This window comes from Somniosus microcephalus, chromosome 7 (assembly GCF_052327205.1).
Source record: "Somniosus microcephalus isolate GS21.2 chromosome 7, FLI_Smic_1.0, whole genome shotgun sequence".
Classification (NCBI taxonomy): Eukaryota; Metazoa; Chordata; class Chondrichthyes; order Squaliformes; family Somniosidae; genus Somniosus; species Somniosus microcephalus.
The window spans coordinates 100,095,213-100,116,992 of record NC_140993.1 but is presented as its reverse complement, the minus strand read 5'-3'; the positions used below and the strand labels follow the sequence as shown (position 1 = coordinate 100,116,992).

Below are 21,780 nucleotides of genomic sequence, written 5' to 3'. Positions count from 1 at the left end.
AGGGTTGAATATGGAGACGAGGGGTTGATGGTCAGTTAACAAGGTAAATTTTTGTCCGTGTAGGTAATGGTTGAATTTCTTCACTCCCCATACCAGGCGGAGTGCTTCCCTGTCGATCTGGGCATAGTTACGCTCAGCTGAGTTCAATGAGCGTGACGCAAAAGCTATCGGCCGCTCCGAGCCATCAGGGAATCTATGCGATAATACCGCTCCTACGCCGTAAGGGGATGCATCGCACGCCAGTCTGATTGGCAGTGATGGGTTGTAATGAGCCAACACCTCCTTGGACGTGATCAAGCCTTTGCATTTATGGAAGGCACGTATACAGTCTTCGCTCCATTTCCAAATTACTCCCGTTTGTAGCAGTGCGTTAAGAGGGTGCAGAACAGTTGACAAGTTCGGTAAAAATCTATGATAGTAATTTATCAATCCCAGGAACGACCTTAATTGTGAGACATTTTCAGGTGCTGGGGCTTTTATGACCGCTTCAATTTATTCAGGTGACTTATGCAACCCTTCTTCGTTAATTATGTGGCCACAATATGATATTTGTTTCTGGAAAAATTCGCACTTGGGGCGATTTGCTCGTAGGCCCCGTTCTCTCAGCCTAGTGAGCACCTGCTCCAAATTGGCAAGGTGCTCGTTGTCGTTTTCTCCTGTTACAAGGATGTCGTCTAGGTAGCATGGAGTCCCCGGAATCCCTTGCAGGACTTGCTCCATAGCTCTCTGCCAGATAGCTGGAGCTGATGCTACTCCGAAAACCAGTCGATTGTACTGGTACAGGCCTTTGTGTGTGTTTATCGTGAGATACTTTTTAGAGGCCTCCTCAACCTCCATCTGTAGATATGCCTGTGCCAAGTCAATTTTGGTGAAATGTTTCCCTCCGGATAGCGAGGCGAAAATATCTTCTATCCTCGGAAGAGGATACTGTACCGTGTGAAGGACCGGGTTTACAGTCACCTTGAAGTCCCCACAGATGCAAATTTTTCTCTGTTCTTCAGATTTATCATTATTCAACGTTTTCTTCATGACCGGGACGATGGGTGTTGCCCACTCGCTCCAATCGATCTTGGCTAACACGCCTGCCTTTTCCAAATTCTCCAGCTCTGCCTCGACTGCTGGACGAATTGCATATGGCACCGGCCGTGCCTTAAAAAACTTGGGAATTGCCGCATCTTCCACTTTTATTGAGGCGGTGACGCCTTTCAAAGTTCCTAGTTCCTGTTGAAACACTACTTTGGCGCTGGCCAAGATGTCTTTTAATCGTCCAGGTATGACGTCATCATCGTTTTTTTTCTTACTGGTCACCGTCAGTGCCTGAATGGAGTGCCAGTCTAAACGTATCTTCCTGATCCATTCACGTCCCAACAGCGGTGGACCACCATCTTGCAGAACGTATAAATACAACTTCTGTATTTCCTTGCCGTTGTATACAACAGGCACCCTTATTTTTCCTTTGGGGTATACTTTCTGCCCCGTATATGTTTTCAAGATAATGGTTGCGTCTTTCAAAGGTATATGCGGAAATAGCCGCTCGTAATCCCGTTGACTTATGACGGTCAGAGCTGATCCTGTATCTAGCTCCATTTTGACTGGGAACCCCGTTATCGTGAGGGTAACCCAAATGGTCTGGTAATCTTCTTTGGCAATTACATTATGTAATTTGAGACAGCTTAGTCTCTTGTTTCCAGAGTCGCTATCGCTCTTCTGGTCTTCGGAGCTACTGTCCGTCATCATTTGTACCTTTCTGTACTTTTCCTTTATTGATTTTTTTTCTGTCAGTGGATTTTTGTGTTTCCAGATCGGCATACACGTGCAACGTGTCCCATCTTTCCGCATTGCCTGTATGCTTTGTCCTTGAACCAGCAATCCTTCTGGTCATGGGTGGATCTGCCGCAGCGATAACATCTCTCGAAACCCTGTGTCATTTCATGGGTGCAGAAGTCCTGTGGCTTTTGCTGTATCTCTGCAGCTCCTCTTGCTGCTGCTTCATATGATACAGCCATACTGAAAGCCTTGTCCAGTGTTAAATCTTTCTCAGAAAGTAGCCTTTTCTGTGTTCCTTCACTTAGGAGACCGCAAACGAATTTGTCTCAGAGAATCTGCCAGTCCTGCCCTGAATTGGCAGTGCTTTGACAGCTTTCTTAATTCGGTGAGGTAATCAGCATTACTTTCATTCTTGTGCTGATTCCTCCTGAAGAATTTGAATCGTTCCGCTATCAGCAGCGGTGTTGGGTTTAAGTGCTCCTGTAGGGTATCAACAATCTCCTTAAAATTCTTGTCCATCGGTTTGGCTGGAGTGATTAAGTTTCGTAACAGCCCGTATGTCCTTGTGCCCATTAGATTTAGAAGTACCGATGCCTTATCATCCTCTATTTCATTCGCTGTGCAATATACCTCCACTCTTTCCACGTGGTCCAATCCTCTAGATCACTATCGAAAGCAGTAATATTGCCAGTCTTAGGCATCCTGAAAAAAAATGGCGCCTCCCGCGCTTTCCTTTCTTCCCTGAAGAAAAATGGCGCCTCCCGCGCTTTCCCGCCGCTGACAATGCTGTTCCACAGTTTTTATTTACACAGATATTAATAGTTGGAGACTCGTTCCCGCCGGACTCTGGGACTTTTCCCTCCCTCTGATTGGTCCGAACGCCGACCTGCTTTGCAGCGCTGGCCGTCTCCAGAGTGCTCCACCCTCCGTCTCTGTTTGCCTCCGCCTTCGCTGCTCGGCCCCGCTGCAGAGCCAGCCGATTGAGCCCCAGCCCGCCGCCCAGAAAGGATTATTGCAGTACCTGCCACCAGCCCGGCTAGCTGGTGAAGCCACAGTTTTTTCTTTTTTTTTTCTTCAACCTTCGTTTGAGGAATCGATCTCCTTGAGGTGCTGCCGAATTGCAGGTAAGTCCGTTTCCAATTCGTCGCCACTGTTGTATCCGTGTGTTAATGGAGACACGGAATGCAGGAGTTGGTTTAACAGGTGTTTACTGAACAAAGTCTGGAGGTGAACTAAAAGATACAAGACACTATACAGGCTTATATAGCCCGAGTGGCCACTACCGGCATTACAGTACACAGGGGCTCTTAAAGGCACATACACCACAGTATGACTTTTACAAGATTAAATTTAGGACATTAAAACATTTGTGCTGTAATACTAAGGGATTAGATTATGCATACGAGAGCACATCTGTCACCATGAGCATATACTGTATTATACACACAAGGATATTCAGATCAGTAATTTTCAGTAACCAATCTTTGCTTAAAGCACAAAACTGTAGAAAAGTATTTGATTCCTTTCCTGTGTAGTAAGACATCACTGCAACCTTTACAGATAGCTGATCTAGATGTTACTGACCAACAGTATGAAAAACAGAGAAAGCAAGTTTCAAACTTAAACAATTAACAGTAAATTCAAATAAGGCTTGTAATCCCCAAACTATTGTGACCTGCAGTTAAACTTTGATTTACTTCATTACTTGCCTCTTCAAGTTACAATATAAACTAAAATCAGCTAGAAGGCTGGCATTTCTTGGATAACAGCCTTGAAATAAACTATTAGATGGAATGAAAAAACATGAAAAACCAGAGTTAAATTGAAGATTGAGCCTGAATTTGCGGTTGGAGGCTTCCCGCGGGCGGATAAATCTACACACCTACCCGATGGTCCAGGAATAACCCAAAAAATACATTTTAACACAAAAAAATTACGTGTTTAAAATTAATTAAAATACAATATAATTAAACATTTAAAACAACATTTAAAAATTTTGGAAAAATAAATGTAAACATTTTTCAAGGGGCCAAAAATAAACTTATTTTACAGGTTTTTGAATGTTCAAATGATATTTTTAATATTTATTTTCACCCTTACGCTGGTAAAAGGTGGCCTTATGCCTGCGTTTACCAGGCATAAGAGTTTCATGGGTATTCGCTGGGCAAGAGTTGGGCAAATAGCCCAAATCTCTGCCAGTGGATGTCCATTTCACAGGGATGTGGAGGATCTGTCAGGAGGATTCTTGACAGATCGCAAGTGCCAGGTATTCGCGCATGTGAAAACCCGGAACTTACGAGGCACTTATAGCCACGTATACACCGTGTATGTGGTCATAGGCCCCAGAAAATCCGGGCCTTTGTTTCCCCAGAGTTCAGCATACACCAAAGTATGAAAACAAGCTATGTAGTAATAACTGTAAACTGCAAATTTGATGGAGATACTCATTCTTGAGGAAACACCAGGTTCAACAGTGGAAGCAAAGAATCACGGAAAAAAGGCAGTGGGGAAAATAACCATCAACATCCTGTTTAAGCCAACAAAGTAATGGGCTGGTTGTCTGTCAGAATGGACCAAGCTGCTTTGTTTTGTTCAAGAGTGAACAGCTATACAACAATGTTCTGCATCCTTGTAATTTTTAATCAGTAGGCCACCCATCCTATTCATAGCTCAAGACAAAAAGGTAATATTTCAAATCAGGCAGTCTAAGCCATAATTAAGTTCAGGACACGTTCAGCCTGACGACACCAGGAGAATGGGGTAATGTTGCTTGAAAAGGCATGCAAGCACTGTAAACTGAGTAACATGAGCAAGCTGAAACCTTTGAAATCAAAAGAAAAAAAGTATTTCAGCTTTTTAAAAAATTGAATGGAAAAAGCTAGCACTTGCGCAGTTTGAAACAAGCTGCTCAACCAAGCAATATACATATATTTTGCAAGTTTTTTGAAGTAAAGGAGAATTGAGTTATAAGTAATGAGTGACAGTATCAGAATTTGTGGAACACTAGCTAAGATTGTTCGTGTTAAATATTTCAATGTTCGTGTTAAATATTTCAATGTTATAGCTAAGGTAGCAGTGGTGTTAAATACTTGTTATTAAGCTTCAGCAGACCAACAAATTTTGAAAATTTCTATGGTCCAACTACAAGCTCATAATTCAAAGAAAAACTATTTGAACATACAATTCTGAAAGGGAGGTTTTAAGAGTTCAGAGCTCCCTCTCGTTACCTTACATTAAATTTATTAATGATAGCTGGTTAAGTAGAGCTATGTCACGGGGAGTAGCAATAGTAAACGACTAATTTGTTGAAGCAAAACCAAAATAAGAACGGCAAACAAATATGAACAAAGAAGTGCTCATCTTTGGTGTTTGGTTTCATTTTCATATTCCTTAAAGTACTAGAGTTATCCAGCAACTGTACAGAACAAACGGGAAACTGTTCAACCTCAGTCGCCTCCAGTCCAGATCCAAAGTCGTCCCATCCTCTGTCGTCGAATTACAATATGCAGACAACGCTTGCGTCTGCGCACACTCGGAGGTCGAACTCCAAACCATCGTCAACACTTTCACCGAAGCGTACAAGAGCATGGGCCTTACACTAAACATCCATAAGACAAAGGTCCTCTACCAACCTGCCCCCGCCACACAGCACTGCTCCCCAATTATCAAAATCCACGACGAGGCCTTGGACAACGTGGACCACTTTCCATACCTCGGGAGCCTACTGTCGACGACGAAGTCCAACACCACCTTCAGTGTGCCAGTGCAGCCTTCGGTCGCCTGAGGAAGAGCGTTTGAAGACCATGACATCAAACCCGGCACTAAGCTCATGGACCATGTACAGCAGACACCTCAAAGCACTGGAGGGGTACCACCAACGCTGCCTCCACAAGATCCTGCAAATCCATTGGCAGGATAGGTGCACCAACGTCAGTGTTCTCGCTCAGGCCAACATCCCCAGCATCGAAGCTTTGACCACGCTCGATCAGCTCCGATGGACGGGTCACATCAGCCGCATGCCCGATAAGAGACTCCCAAAACAAGCGCTCTACTCAGCTCCGACACGGCAAGAGAGCCCCAGGTGGGCAGAGGAAACGCTTCAAGGACACCCTCAAAGCCTCCTTGAAAAAGTACAACATCCCCGACACCTGGGAATCCCTGGCCCAAGATCGCACAAAGTGGAGGAGAAGCATCCGGGAAGGCGCCGAATACCTCGAGTCTCTTCACCAGGAGCAAGCGGAAGCCAAGCGCAAACAGCGGAAGGAGCGCATGTCAACCCAAGCACCCCACCCACCCGCCCCTTCAACCACCGTCTGCCCCACCTGTGACAGAGACTGTAGGTCCCGCATTGGACTCATCAGTCACCTGAACTCATTTTTAGTGTGGAAGCAAATCATCCTCGGTTCTGAGGGACTGCCTAAGTAGTAGTACAGGGGTATTAATGTGTTGGGATTTGGTTTCTGTTTTTACGGAGGGCATTGCAAAGGATGTGCCTAAAGTCTATGGTTCAATCTTAAACGTTTTGTGTTTAATTTTTATGGTTCAGTAATGATACTGTTGCGCATGTGTTTTCGTTTATGCGGTCTTTAAAATTGGATAATTTGAATAGTGGAGGCTGAAAGCAGCACCGCATTGGTGGTGAGCGAACGGCTAGCCGTTCATTGCACTTGCTCACAAACTTTCCATGGGATTTTGCACTGGAACTTGCTGTGATTAGAAAGCCATTTTGGCACAGCACCATCTACAGGGGATCTGGGACCTGCATAAAGAGGGAAAGCAACTGTGTATCCCCTTAACCAATCAGATTGAAGAATCGTTATGAGCAGCGCAGAGTCTGAACCAGGAAGTGTCAGTTAAAATATTTAATTGAATGTCAAATCAGATACAGAAAGTGAAATAATGCTGGAATTGAGAGAGCGAGAGAGAGAAGACAGGGAGAAAAAAATTACGTTATTTTAAATCTCCAACAATAATTAAAATGTGAAGGAATGAGACTCCACACTTATAAAAGTAAATTTTCAGTGCCAGAGAGGCTGTTGGCAGTAATTCAAGACAGACACAGACGTGTTCCGTGAATTTCAATGCAGAATCTCATACCATTCTCGCACAACTTCTGGAGGAGCAGGGCAACTCACACAGCAACTTTCTGATTTCTGCATTTAACTGCGTATGTTCAGGCGCTGGAAGTTGTTGTCCTATTTACACTTTAATAATGGTGAGCACCGTTAGTCTCACCGTTATTTCTACAGCAAAATCTGACGCATTATTTAGTTACATTTCACAATGCTTACAGTCCATAACGTTCATGACACCACATCCATCATCTAAAGTACTCATCTTTGTCCACCATAATTTTCTTTTAAACTTCATGGATTGATTTTTTAAGTTGGTTAAAAACTGTCACCATTTAATTTAAACCAAAGAAGTACTACCTACCATACTTAATTAACCACAAGATTGTAGAGTAAAACCACAAATGCACAGGAAGTTATGTCAGTGATAATGCTTGCAGTCGCTCCAAAAATACCTCAGCAAACATCAGTTTAATGTTAAACAGCAGACAGTAATTTTGGTTAGACTATTTGCCTTGCCCCATTTACTGCATCTCTATTGCCCTCCATGTCTCTGCCATTCCCTTATTCTTTACTGTGACACAAGCACAGTTTTGTTCCTGCATCAAATCGGAAACATTTTCATAGCTTTTGGCTGACTTTAGATAGATAAGGCAGAAGTGAATTCAAATAGGCTTCAGATACCTATAACTGAAAAAAAGTGTGTGACTGGCAGATAGGCAATACACAAAATTAACCTGATTCAACCAGTTTGAATAGACACAAATTATGTACAGGAGTGTAAGCAGGTTGCTTGAAGTACAGATCAACCAGAAACATTGTTCTAGATAAGTAACCAAGTTGGTGATCCCTTAAAATGGACAATGGGTATTTGATCTGTAAACTCTTGACTACATTTGGAATGGTTTTGATTGCTGGTAAGTGTAGATATGAGAGTTAGAGGGTTGTCCTATGTGGAGATCTCAAGTGGATTGGGCCTATACTCTCTGGGGTTTAGAAGAATGAGAGGTGATCTCATTAAAACATAAGATTCTGAGGGGGATTGACAGGGTAGATGCTGCGAGGTTGTTTTCCCCTGGCTGGCGAGTCTAGAACTAGGGGGCATAGTCTCAGGATAAGGGGTCGGCCACTTAAGACAGAGATGAGGAGGAATTTCTTCACTCAGGAGGGCTGTGAATCTTTGGAATTCTCTACCTATTCTAGGGGAATCAAGGGATATGGGGGAATCGGGCGGGAAAGTGGAGTTGAAGTCAAAGATCATGATCTTATTGAAAGGTGGAGCAGGCTCGAAGGGCTATATGGCCTAATCCTGCTCCTATTTCTTATGTTATGTTCTTATGATGAGCCAAAGTGGAAGAAATGTAGCCGAGATCCAGTGAGCCTTGCTGGAAGGTGTGTCGGTGGGCGGATGGACAAGTTTGGGATCGACTACGATGCTTTCCTCAACAAGTTCAGCAGCCTGCCGACATGCAATGTCCACATTTCATATTTGAAAAATAACAACTTGCATTTATATAGCATCTTTAACGTAGAAAAACATCCCAAGGTACTTCACAGGCCCATAAGTCAGGCAAAAACTGACACCGAGACAAAGGAGGAAATATTAGGCTTTGCGCAGGGGAGAGGAGAGCCAGAGAGGTTTAGGGAGGGAATTCCAGAGCTCAAGGCCTAGACGGTTGAAGGCATGTCGCTAAATGGTGAAGCAAAAGGAGTGGGAGATGCACAAAAGGCCAGAGTTGGAGGAAAGATCTTGGGGGTTGTAGAGCTGAAGGAGGTTAGAGATAGGGAGGGGGCAAGGCCATGGATGGATTTGAATACGGTGGGTCAGGAGCCAACGTAGGATGGCGAGAACAGAGGTGACCATTTGAACAAAGTATTGGAGAGCATCTGTGGAACCATACATCAGCACAGGTCACTACCATAAAAGGAGGTGAGAGTACATGCGTGCATGGGCGGAGAATGTTCTCATACTGTCCAGCAAGTTATAATCATAATCAGACTCCAACAGACTAAGGGCTAGAAATTCATTATAGCCAAGGAATGGGCAGTGTTTAGACTAAAAAGTTAAGTAGCACCAGGTGAAAATCGTTTATGCTGCACACAAAATTCATCCTCACTCATTAAAATGATTGCAGTCACGATTCTAGGTGTAGTCTAAACTCAAGTAATGATTACCACGGGCTTTTTTCACTACGTAAACGGGAGGTTCACTGATGTTGCAGCACCTCATTCTCAGCATTGTTGGGTGTGCAGCTGCCTCAACAATCATAAGGACAAGGAGATTGAGCACTTATTTACAAATCCTGATGGTAGATCGCTGCCCCAGGGAGAGAGCCTGGAGATTTTCCGATGACACTTTGGAGGCATTGGTTTTAGTGGTGGAGAGAAGGCGGGCAGTCCTGTACCAACTGGCAGGAGGCCCTCACCACAAATCGGCCAGACTATGTGGAGGGAGGTGGCACACCACATCACGGGCAGCACTGCGCTCCCCAGGTCCCACAACCAGTGCAGGAGGAAGTTTAACAAGCTCACATGGGTGGTCAGGGTGAGTGAAGGCTTCAACTAATACTACCACCATCTGTACCACAAGCTTAACAGTGCTCAATGCACCACACCAACAAGCACTACCTAGCAACACTCACCCACATCTCTCACCTTGCACACAATGATAGCTATTCAACTATGGCGGGCACAAGGGTCATTAGTTATTAAAATTCATGTAATATGATATGTTTAGAGATAAATTTATTAATGGTGTTTGGAATATTTTGTGGTCTCTCTCATTTGACCTTTGCGCCCAGGAGGACGCGGTGATATGGCGTGAGTCAGGGATGGTATGATGGGGTGTGGTGAGCAATGGGGATCTGGGATATCATTCATTCGAATCGCAGTCTGATGAGCCAGTCACGAACAGCCCGTCCGGAAGGCCGATTGTCTCGCTGCCTCCACCCTCCTTGTCCTCGGTGGTCCCGCAATCCCTGCTGGCCAAGTTGTGGAGCATGCAGCAGACCACCACAAAATTGGTGAGTACTGGAGGGCTCCTCCCGAGCAGTCAAGGCAGCGGAACTGTTGCTTTAATAAGCCGATGGTCTACTCGATGATGTTCCTGATGGCAGCATGGCTCATATGAGTGCTGGGCAAAAGTTTTGGGGTTGCAGAGGGGAGTCATGAGCCAGGTGGGGAGCGGATAGCTCAGGTCTCCAAGCAGCCACCCTAGAGCTTGATGTGGTGGCTGGAAAAGTGCTGGCAAACCAGTCTGCCGCAGGACGAAGGCATCGTGGCTGCTGCCAGGATAGCGAGCATTGACATTGAGGATTCGTTGTGTGGTCGCACACCAACTGCACATTAAGTTGAGCGAGTGATTTTTAGTAAGTGTTGTATTTTGAAGCCTTTCAAAAATAATGAGGGAGTTTTGTATTTGCCAGAACACTCCCCAATACCAAAGAACCTTGAAATGACTAAGGAAAACTCTTCCAGTAGCAGGGACTAGAACACAGCTGCTCAAACTGCAAAATCCTGCCCGGTGCAAGTGATTGGCGAGAAGTGAGACACTGGTGTGCTGTCAAACCAGGTTTTAAAAAAAGCTAGAGAATTTAATATTTACCAATACCTTAACCATAGATTATGTAAATATATTGAGTGCGTGGGCACCCCTAGCTATGCTACTGAAATATTTAAAATTTAACAGCTGCCAGCAGAGACCTGCAAATGAGTACAAGTATGCTCAAGAGCTTCCCTCTTGGGCAGGAGAATTTGAATCGGAGTTAGTGAGAAGTCAAGCAGTATGAACAATGCAATGCCTGGCTGGAACTTGTACTGTAGCTACCAGTTTGAACAGAGAAAAATACAGCTTTTGTGGTGCAGATAGTTTATTTAAAGCACTTAGGCCAATACTATGTATAGGTCATAGCAAATGGTTTGCAGAGGAAAAATGTTATAAACCTTATAAAATTTGGTTGAAATATACATAACTTGCATTTATATAGCGCCTTTCACGTAGCAAAACATCCCAAGGCACTTCATAGGAGCATTAAACAAAATTTGACACCGAGTTGCATAAGCAGATATTAGGACAAGTGGCCAAAAGCTTGGTCAAGAGGTAGGTTTTAAAGAGTGTGTTAGAGGAGAGAGAGAGAGAGAGAGAGAGAGAGAGAGAGAGGCAGAGAGGATTAGGGAGAGAATTCCTGAGGTTAAGACCTAGGCAGCTGAAGGTATGGCAGCCAATTGTGGAGCGATGAAAATCAGAGGATGTGCAAGAGGCTGGAATTGGAGGATCTTGTGGGGGTTGCAGGGCTGGGGGAGGTTACGAGAGAGAGAGAGAGGGAGGGGCGAGGCCAGGGACAGAATTGAAAAGGATGAGAATTTTAAAATTGGAGGTGTTGCTGGACCGGGAGCCAATGTAGGTCAGCGAGCACAGGAGGAGGGATGAGTGAATGGGACTTGAGACTTAGGATACAGGAAGCAGAGATTTGGATGAGCTCAAGTTTATTTAGGGTGGAAGATGAGAGATCGGCCAGCAGAGCTTCAGGAGTAGTCGAGTCTAAAAGGTAGCAAAGGCATGCATGAGGGTTTCAGCAGGATAAGCTGAGGCAGGGATGGAGACGGGAGATGTTACGGAAGTGGAAGTAGGTGGTCCCACCCAGCTGGACAATGGAGGAAGATGGTGTGGTTAACCATGCCAAAGGCTGCAGACAGATAGAGAAGGACGAGGAGGGATAGTTTTCCTTGGTCACAGTCACATAGGACGTCATTGATAAGGGTCATTTCAGCGTTGTGGCAAAGGCAAAAACCTGGAGTTGTGGTAAAGATGGGCATGAATTTGGGAGGCAACAACACGTTCAAGGACTTGAAAGGAAAGGGAGGTTAGAGGTGGGGTGGTAGTTTGCAAGGACAGAGGGGTCAAGGGTGGGATGACAGCAGATTTGAAGGAGAGGGAACCGTTAACAATAGCAGCTAACATGGGGGCCAGGAAGGGAAGTTGGGTGGTCAGCAATTTGAAGGGAACAGGGTTGAGGGAGCAGGAGGTGGATCTCACAGACAAGATGAGCTTTAGTTTAATACATGTAACCTTTATATTAATACATTTTAGATTATATGGTGAAGCATCAGAGTTCAGTTCTGATTCTTCTGGATAAATGGAAGATGCTTTATGAATGGAGTTGTATTTTCATCCTCTGGTAGGGATGAGAGAATTTTATTTCAATAATAATTACAGCAAATGAGAATTGTCCGAGTTGACTCACTGTTTAAAAGAATGTTTCAGATACAAGTCTTCTTTTTATCAAAGTACAATACAAAGCAAAACTGATCAATTTACCCAGATTCTAAATCATGTGGACTGATAACACAATTAAATTGAACAATGGAAGTGAAAACAATATAATCTAAGCATTTATGTTTATTTGGTTAACAGTCACCCATTCAGGACTATGGATTTCTTGTACTTTAATGTGCTTTGTCCATTTCAACTAAAACTTGCCAAAGCTACTGCCACACCCCTCCACTATCATTCCAGCACTCCCACCTTGGACCCTCCCTCCCAATGCGATCACATCCAGGACCCTCTAATTATCCCACTGGCCCCACAACTCAAGAATTACTTACTCTTCCTCCTATTTTAATATTGTCTGTAAACGTGGACACTACTCCCTCCAGCCCTACATCCACGGCATTGATGTACAGCGTGAACAGAAGTCATTTCAGAACAGAATGCTGTAGGACACCATAACCCACCCATGTCAAACCACTGCAAAACTGCCTGTAACGCCAGCTATCTGCTTCCTCACTTCTAACTAGTTTTAATCCAATGTATCACTCCCCCAAATTCCATTATCCTTAATAGTTACCTGTGTGGTCTTGAAAGCTTCAGTTTGCAATACAAAGCAGATCTATGTATGTATATGTGACCTTAGATTACCTTTTTTTTCCTCAAAGGTCTGCTCAATTGAGACGGTTCTGCTATTAATGGGCTGGCCTTGATGAAGCCAAATAAAAGTAACTCAGAATCATGCCTATATACAAAAAAAAAAGCTTCAGAAATACCACTCAGGAAGCCTGTATGGAAGGCCATGCACCTTGCCACAGACATTCTGGGAAGGTCACTATCACAGAGCCAGACACACCCAAGATAAACACAAATCAGAGGAGCCAAAAAGAGAACATTAAGTCATAGACTTTTATCAGATCAAAAGTAAAGTTCAATGCCAGGTGAGTGTACTTTTCATTGGAAGATTCCGAGGTCATAGAGTAATGCAAATCACCAGTAACAGAACACTCACTGATAAACACTGCACATTTGAAAGCAGACTAAGAATGAAAATAAAACGGTGAGTTGGTTTTCCATTAACAAGTCAGAGAGAGCAGTGATTTCACTGCTGCAAACATTCAAAACCAAGCATTTTAAATATATACTTCTCTCCTCCCTTGAAGGCATCAACTTCATGCTGGAGCATGGCTTCTTGGATTCCGATGCGCCGTGCCACCCCCTCAAAAAAGCCCGGTACCTTGTTCAAATGACCACTCATATTTCAGCCGACATAGTAAGCGTCAGCAGGCTATCCTACATTACAACAGTGACTACACTTCAAAAGTACTTCAGTGGTTGTAAAGTGCTTTGGGACATCCTGAGGTCATGTTTTTATAATGGTGCGGTTTAATTCCAACAGTCTATAAAGCTAGCTCCCAACATGTACGCTGCCAAATCCAGCTCCCAGGTTGTTTTTGTGGGTCTGTGAGCTTGTTGCATGGATAAGAGTCAGATTTAGCAGTGTAAAAGCTGGAACCTGGCTTACATCGGTCAGCCGAGATTCAAATTAAAATAGTGCCATTCTAAAAGTTGGTTAAGTGGTCAAAATCCATGTGCTGCAGACTGGCCTCTTTTCGACAGCAGCACATCAGACAATAGTTTCAATTACACCAGTCACACTACTGCTGCTCCATTAGAGCGTGAGATTTCCAAATAAAAAGTTCAAATATTTCAAAACAAAAACATAGTGCTTCCTGGAGGCATAAAAGGAATCATTTTACATCAACACTGAAGTGGTTTAAGGTGTTGTAAACCAGTTTGACATGAGAACCACACTAGACCAATGAACAGAAAATCACCGTCATTAGTATTCACTTAAGAGCTAGCTACAATTAATTTGTTACAAAACTTCAACAAATGTTCTTTTATACACACATCAGTAACAATTTTTTTTTTTTTTTTAATATAAAAAGAGCAACTTCATATAGCAAACCTATCTGTAATTTATGAAACCAAAAGGACCGGATCCTGTGGATTTATAGCTCTGTGTTTATTCAAGTTATATTAAAGATTTCAGGAACCTGTTCATGACAAATGGTAACCTATGCGATTAAAGCAGTATTCCTTTAACTATTTCTACATTGAGAAATGAATACATAGCAAGAGTTTTAAGTACTATGGGGGAAAAATTGAGTTGCGCCCCCTTTGGGGCGCTAACTTTGCCGGGGCGCACTCCACCCGGGGGGGGGGGGGGGGGGGGGCGGGGGAGAGGCGGGTCATGAGGCCAGGGACGGGAGCGGAGGCAGGTGCTGGCAGGCGGCCAGCAACAAAAATGGCCACCTGGTACCTCGCCTTTAAATAGCGCCGCCCCGGCCACAGGTAGGCTCCCCTGACCCCATCGGACATAGCGTCCGGCGGTAAGTCGGGGAGTGCTGCCGAAGATCGCAGCCGGGGCGCTGCGCATGGCGATTACTTCAGCTGGCGGCACAGCGCCCCGGGGCGCTAACTGTTAGTGCCGCCGCCAACCACCTGCTGAATTTCGCAGGATGCGTTGGCGACACCGCGCCCAGGTGCTAGTTGCTTTGCGCCCCATTAGCGCCCTCCTTAGGGCGTTAACAGGAGGCGTAAAGCAACCAAATTTTTCCCCCTATGCCTTTATATAAAAAAAGATGATATCGGGGAGAGAAAGCTGCTGTGTGGAACATTTTAAGACGACAGATTTTAAAAACAATTGTTATTGTGATCACGATATGGTATAATGACTACAGCTTGCTTGTGCAGAAGTGATGACAGTGCTGATGAAAGGTCATCCACCTGAAACATCATCTTTGTTTCTCTCTCCACAGATGCTGCCTGACCGGCTGAGTGAAATTAAAACAGAAAATGCTGGAAACAGATTTTCAGCACCCGCAATATTTTTCTTTTGGCATAGTTCTATATACTTGAATCTATTTACAACTTCTTTATATCACCCCTTAATCTTAGCTTTATATCAAATCACACTCCAATTTTTGGCTCCAATTTGATCAGTGGTAAGTGAGGTCACAGAATAGAGGCTAGGTGAATTTATTCCTATTTTCTGCCTTTACATTGGATATTACCACTTGATCCACACAAATGACAACTTATTGCTGTTGGCAACCATGAAAAAATGGCAATCCAACTAAAGAACAGGGCAGTCAATCCCAGCTTTCCCACCCTGAGAGTTTCAGATATCCCACATTATTAGCCACTCATACAGCAGCATTGAATCAGCCAAAGAGGCAAGTGCATTGTAAATAAAAAGTCTCTCCCAAAAGACAAAATTCCATTTGTTCCTTTCTTGAGGTCTCTGCTTGATTACTGTTCTGTGATTCAATCTGGAAAATATCTGTGAAACAATGGCCAAAAGCCTCATTTATATGCCAACAATACTCAGTAGAATCCTTGGGTATAAAGCTCCTGTGTAAATGGATGTCATCTGCACCTGTCTGGTTATAAAATCCAATATTAAATACATTCTCTCAATCGCTCCCGATTACTTCCTACTTACCCCCCACACCTGAAAATCTGTGTCATGGTGGTCCCCCTACTTATTCAATAGTGAGTGCCCTTGCTGATTGTACAGTATCTCCTAAGTTACTGACACTGTTGTCTATTTAATACATAGCTCCATATACTTGCAAACCAATTTCAGAACAGAAATTTTATGAGTGAACCATCGATGTATGTCTGCAAAGTTCTAATACAACTAAGGCTTAGTCCAATTCACAAAAAATGCTTTTCAATGTCCTTTAAACAAAATTATTTTGCTAATTACTTATTAAATGTTGTAATTCAGTAGAATGATACTGCAACCATGCAAAGGGATTTAGGTTTTCACGTACACAAATCACTAGAAACTAGCGCACAAGTACAAAATGTAATTATAAAGGCCAATGTAATGTTGGTTTAATCTCTGGGGTGGGGTGGGGGCAGGGGGTTTGGTGGTGCAGGAGTGATGCTTCAATTGTACAGAGCCTTAGTCAGACCCCATCTGGAGTACTGCCTTCAGTTTTGGGCACCAAACCTCATGAAAGATATATTGGCTTTGGAAGTGGGTACAGCACAGCTTCACCAGAATTATACCAGGGATTAATTATGAGGACAGGTTACATAAATTTGGCATGAATTCCCTTGAGTTTAGAAGGCTGAGGGGAGAGCTAATTGAGGTGTTTAAATGATAAAGGGGTTAGATAGGGTATATACGGAGAAACTATTTCCCACAATCTTATTAGAACTGGTGAGGAGTGAAATCAGGAAGCACTTTTTCATACAAATGGTAGTGGAATCTAAAACTCTTTCCCTGAAAAAGGCTGTGGATGCTGGGTCAATTGAAATTTACAAGACTAAGATTCAGAGATTTCTGTTGGGAAAAGGGTATCAAGGGATATGGAGCAATGGCAGGTAAATGGAGTGGAGGTACAAATCAGCCAGGATCCGATTGAAGGCAGAACAGGCTGGAGGGGCTGAATGCCCTATTCCTATGTAACTATACCATGTAGATCACAATACAAATATTTTACAACTACAGGAAACTCTTCGATATCCGGCACCTACGGGACCAGGATGGTGCCGGTTGATTAAAAATTCCAGATAACCGAGAGGTATACCTACCAAGGTACGAGAGCCCCGTTACACAGCACACCGGTTACACGGCCACAGATCCAGGAGTCCCTGTTACACGGCCACTAATATACAGTAAAACTTACCTGAACCTACTCTTGAATGTTGCCGGTTAATAGAGATTTCCGGATATTTAGGTGCCTTTTAAACGAGAATTTCCTGTATATTCATTTTTAAATTTCAGGCTTTGTTAATATACTGTGTCATTCTGCACCCCACCCAATATACACTAGAGACCTCCAGAGCTCTTAAAACAAACCAAACTGCAAGAACATTAACATAAGTTATGAAAAAAGATCACAGATCCTTTTTTCCATTAAGTGTCATTGTCCTAGTTATACCAACTTCACAAACTCACCCAGAGCCAGGATCTTCCAAAGCTGCTATCTTGACTTACACAGCTACTTTCTCCTGAAGAATCACAATCCTCATTGGAGAAATACATTTTAAAAGGAGTATTTCCCCTCTTTAAAATTTCACAAACGCTAGTTCATTGTAGATGTTTTCCAATAGTTTGCGCTCACAGGAATCCAAGTTTACCAAGTGCACTATTACAAAGTACATCGACTGATAAACAATTTTTGGTTAAACGTCAGCTTGAAAAGGAAAACAAAAAAAAAAGTCACTAGCCAATAGAAACAGCAAATCTGCTCCAACCCCTTACCAGAAAGATATGGTCAAAGGCTACTCTGAATTTGAATCGATAGTAACAGGCACATCTTGATTAGCAAAAACACATGTCAGAGAGGGAATTCTATGAAGTCGACAAGAACTCGTTAATTATTAGAACAAATCACATGTCTTTCACAAAGCAACAAAACAAATGCCACTGAGGAGCAACTGTTGACATTTTTGACTAGTTTTGAAATCATGTTTACTGTTGACGTATTTGTTTTCTTCCTCAGTTAAACAGACTTTTGAAACTATCCATGGGCACAAAGTAGAGTTTTCGATGAAGAACTTAATAAACCTTCCAAAACAGCTTTTGCACTGATTGCAACAACCAAAATCTGAGAATTAAAAAAGACAAAAAAAATCAAAAAGGAAAAAGCAGAAGTGTCAGAAAAAAATTGTCCAAGAAGCATTGGTGCACACATTCTTAAAATAAAGTGAACGCTTCACAGTTCTCGTGTGGGCCACACAGCATACCCACTTGTGACAGAGTTGGAAAATATCTGCCAAAACAGATCAAGACCAAATAAATAGTTTGGATTGGACAGACTTAACTAAATGTATTAGTGTCAACTTGGCTCAGTGCTCAGTCAGAAGTGAGAGTTCAAGCTCCACTGCAGGGTTTGGGCACATATTCTAGGCTGATACTTCACTGAGGCTACATTATTGGAGTTGCTGTTTTTGGATGAGACATTAAACCGAGGATCCAGTTGCCTGTTCAAGTGAATGTAAAAGATCCATGGCACTATCTGAAGAAGAGGAGTTCTTCCAGTATATTGGGAAACAGTCATCCCTCAACGCATTTCTCTCATTTGTCGTCTCTGGGGTCTTGCTGTGCAAAAAGTGAGGTGCCACGTTTTCCTAGAAAACGGTGACCACTTAATTAAAACAGAAAATGCTGGAAATACTCGGCAACTGCCTGACCTGCTGAGTATTTCTAGCATTTTGTTTTTATTTCAGATTTCCAGCATCTGCAGTATTTCACTATTGCATTAGTATTTAATTCACTGCCACTTCTCTTCTAGGAATGACCACCTTGAAATTCTGCTCTTCTCAGACGGGATTTCAGTCTGTATGTGCATTTTGCACTCTCATTACAGTGATAAACATAATTCATACATGTAATCCAACAAAACAAAAGAGGCAAAATGCATCATGGATAAATATGGGAATCATCCAGAACATTGGATTTTTTCAACCTATATGCAGCCCAATTTTACATGACGTGCATAATATGGTGGACAATCACAAAGTCTACTGATCATTGGCAAAACACCAAATGCTGCCTCTGGAGCCAGCGAACAAAACGATTTCTAGGCTCATTATATTTCATTTCTTTTGGCATGCAGAATGATGGAGAATGTCATATCCAGCTCATAAAACATGGGAGAGTGATAGACACAATTTTGTCATTTATGTTGATGCAAAACCACTTTTGTGCCAGCTAGCAGGCAGAGATGACTTATCCAGAAGTGAAACAATGGTATTTTAAACCACTGCACGATCCAGTGGGTGTAAATCACACTGCCCAACAGAACTTTAAAAATAGCAAAATACTGCGGATGCTGGAAATCTGTAACAACAGAAAATGCTGGAAACACTCAGCAGGTCAGGCAGTATCCATGGAGAGAGAAACAGAGTTAATGTTTCAGGTCTGTGACCCTTCGTCAGAATTTTTAAAATGCCATGCACAAAAAAACTGAAATTCTGGTATAAATACAGAAGTATAACCAGACAATGCACTTAAAATATCAAGTTTATTGTGTCTCAACTCACTATCTTTCATAAAGCTTTAAAGAACACAAATTCTGCTAAATATTGTGTTTTAAAATGATGAGAACCGTCAGCTTAAAACACATTGATTTCGGTGTCCAAATACATGCATTTAGTACTGTACAGTAGAACTATGTAGTGACTCAAGTTGACAGATCAGTTGCAGACAGGGCATGTAATCACATGATGCAGAGCTAGAGGTCAATCTATGAGGGACATGGAGGTTTCTGTCTCAGGTAATGCATTCATTCATTGTTGCTGCATTCACTGCATCAGTTTGACTTGTCAAGCGTTCAAAATTAAAGCAGCCAAAATTTTATCAATATTCGTTCATGGGATGTGGGCGTCGTTGGCAAGGCCAGCATTTATTGCCCAAGGAGGTGGTGGTGAGCGCCTTCTTGAACTGCTGCAGTCTGTGTGGTGAAGGTACTCCCACAGTATTGTTAGGGAGGGAGTTCCAGATTTTAACCCAGCGACGATGAAGGAACAGCGATATACTTCCAAGTCAGGATGGTGTGTAACTTGAATGTGATGGTGCTCCCATGTGCCTGCTGCCCTTTTCCTTCTAGGTGGTAGAAGTTGCGGGTTTGGGAGCCTTGAAGAGTTGCTGCAGTGCATCTTGTAGATGGTATTCACTGCAGCTATAGTGCGCCAGTGGCGGAGTGAGTGAATGTTTAAGATGGTGGATGACGTGCCAATCAAGCAGGCTACTTAGTCCTGGTGGTGTCGAGCTTCTTGAATGTTGGAGCTGCACTCATCCAGGCAAGTGGAGAGTATTCCAGCACACTCCCGATTTGTGCCTAGTAAATGGTGGAAAGGCTTTAGGGAGTAAGGAGGTGAGACACTCACTGCAGAATACCCAGCCTCTGACCTGCTCGTTGGCACATTTTTTATGTGGCTGGTCCAGTTAAGTTTCTGGTCAATGGTTAGCCCCAGGATGTTGATGGTGGGGGATTCGGCGATGGTAATGCCGTTGAATGTCAAGGGGCAGTGGTTAGACTCTCGCTTGTTGGAGAAAGTCATTACCTGGTACTTAAGTGGCAGGTAACATTCGCACCACACATTAGCCCAAGCCTGAATGTTGTCCAGATCTTGGTGCATGCAGGCATGGACTGCTTAATTATCTGGAGTTGCGAATGGAACTGAACACTGTGCAATCATCAGCGAACATCCCCATTTCTGACCTTATGATGGAGGGAAGGTCATTGATAAAGCAGCTGAAGATGGTTGGGCCTAGGACACTGCCTTGAGGAACTCCTGCAGTGATGTCCTGGGGCTGAGATGATTGACCAACAACAACCACCTTCCTTTGTGCTAGGTATGACTCGAGCCAGTGGAGAGTTTCCCCCCCCCAATTCCCACTCACTTCAATTTTTACTAAGGTTCCTTGATACCACATTTGGTCAAATGCTGCTTTGATGTCAAGGGCAGTCACTCTCACCTCACATCTGGAATTCAGCTCTTTTGTCCATGTTTGGACCAAAGCTGTAATGACGTCTGGTGCAGAGTGGTCCTGGCGGAGCCCAAACTGAGCATTGGTGAGAAGGTTGTTGATGATTAAGTGCTGCTTGATAGCAGTGTTGATGACACCTTCCATCACTTTGCTGATGATTGGAAGTAGACCGATGGGGTGGTAATTGGCCAGATTGGATTTGTCCTGCTTTTTGTGGACAGGACATACCTGGGCAGTTTTCATAGAATCGTAGAATGGTTACAATACAGAAGGAGGCCACTTGACCCGTCGAGCCTGCGCCGACTCCCTGCAAGAGCACTTCAGCTAGTCGCACTACCCCACCCTTTCCCCATAGCCCTGCAAATTATTTTTCCTTCAGGTACTTGTCCAACTCCCTTTTGAAAGCCACGACTGAGCCTACCTCCACCACCCTTTCAGGCAGTGAATTCCAGACCCTAACCACTTGCTGAGTAAGAGAGTTTTTCCCTCATGTCACCTTTGGTTCTTCTGCCAATCACCTTAAATCGGTGTCCTCTGGTTCTTGACCCTTCCACCAATGGGAACAGTTTCTCTCTATCTAGACCCATCATGATTTTGAACACCTGTATCAAATCTCCTCTCGACCTTCTCTGCTCCTAGGAGAACAACCCCAGCTTCCCCAGTCTATCCACATAACTGAAGTCCCTCATTCCTGGAACCATTCTTGTAAATCTTTTCTGCACCCTCTAAGGCCTGCACATCCTTCCTAAAGTGTGGTGCCCAGAATTAGACAATACTCCAGTTGGGGCCGAACCAGTGTTTCATAAAAGTTCATTATAACTTCTTTACTTTTGTACTCTATGCCTCCATTTATGAAGCCCAGGATCCCATATGCTTTTTTAACTGCTTTCTCAACCTGCCCTGCCACCTTCAACTATTTGTAACCATATACCCCCAGGTCTCTGTTCATGCACCCCCTTCAGAATTATACACTTTAGTTTATAATGCCTCTCCTCGTTCTATCACAATGTATCACAACACTTTTCTGCGTTAAAATTCATCTGCCACGTGTCCGCCCAATCCACCAGCCTGTCTATGTCTTCTTGAAGTCTATCACTATCCTCTTCAATGTTCACTGTACTTCCAAGCTTTGTCTCATCTGCAAATTTTGAAAT

The 21,780-nt window shown here is 43.4% G+C and overlaps 1 protein-coding gene across 4 annotated transcripts in view; it reads right to left on the bottom strand.

Moving 5' to 3' along the window:
* lpin2 (lipin 2) overlaps window positions 1–21,780 on the bottom strand; it is a 119,503-nt gene that overhangs the window by 85,323 nt on the left and 12,400 nt on the right. For 2 of the 4 annotated variants that reach the window (XM_085992790.1, XM_085992791.1), the window contains exon 1: window positions 17,087–17,274. The exons of 1 other annotated variant lie outside the window; for it this stretch is intronic. In XM_085992790.1, the coding sequence (XP_085848916.1) occupies window positions 17,087–17,173 (87 nt within the window). In that variant the 5' untranslated portion in view covers window positions 17,174–17,274. Of the gene's footprint in view, window positions 1–17,086; window positions 17,276–21,780 lie in introns of those variants that run through there. One more of the 4 variants, XM_085992793.1, reaches the window with a different exon arrangement.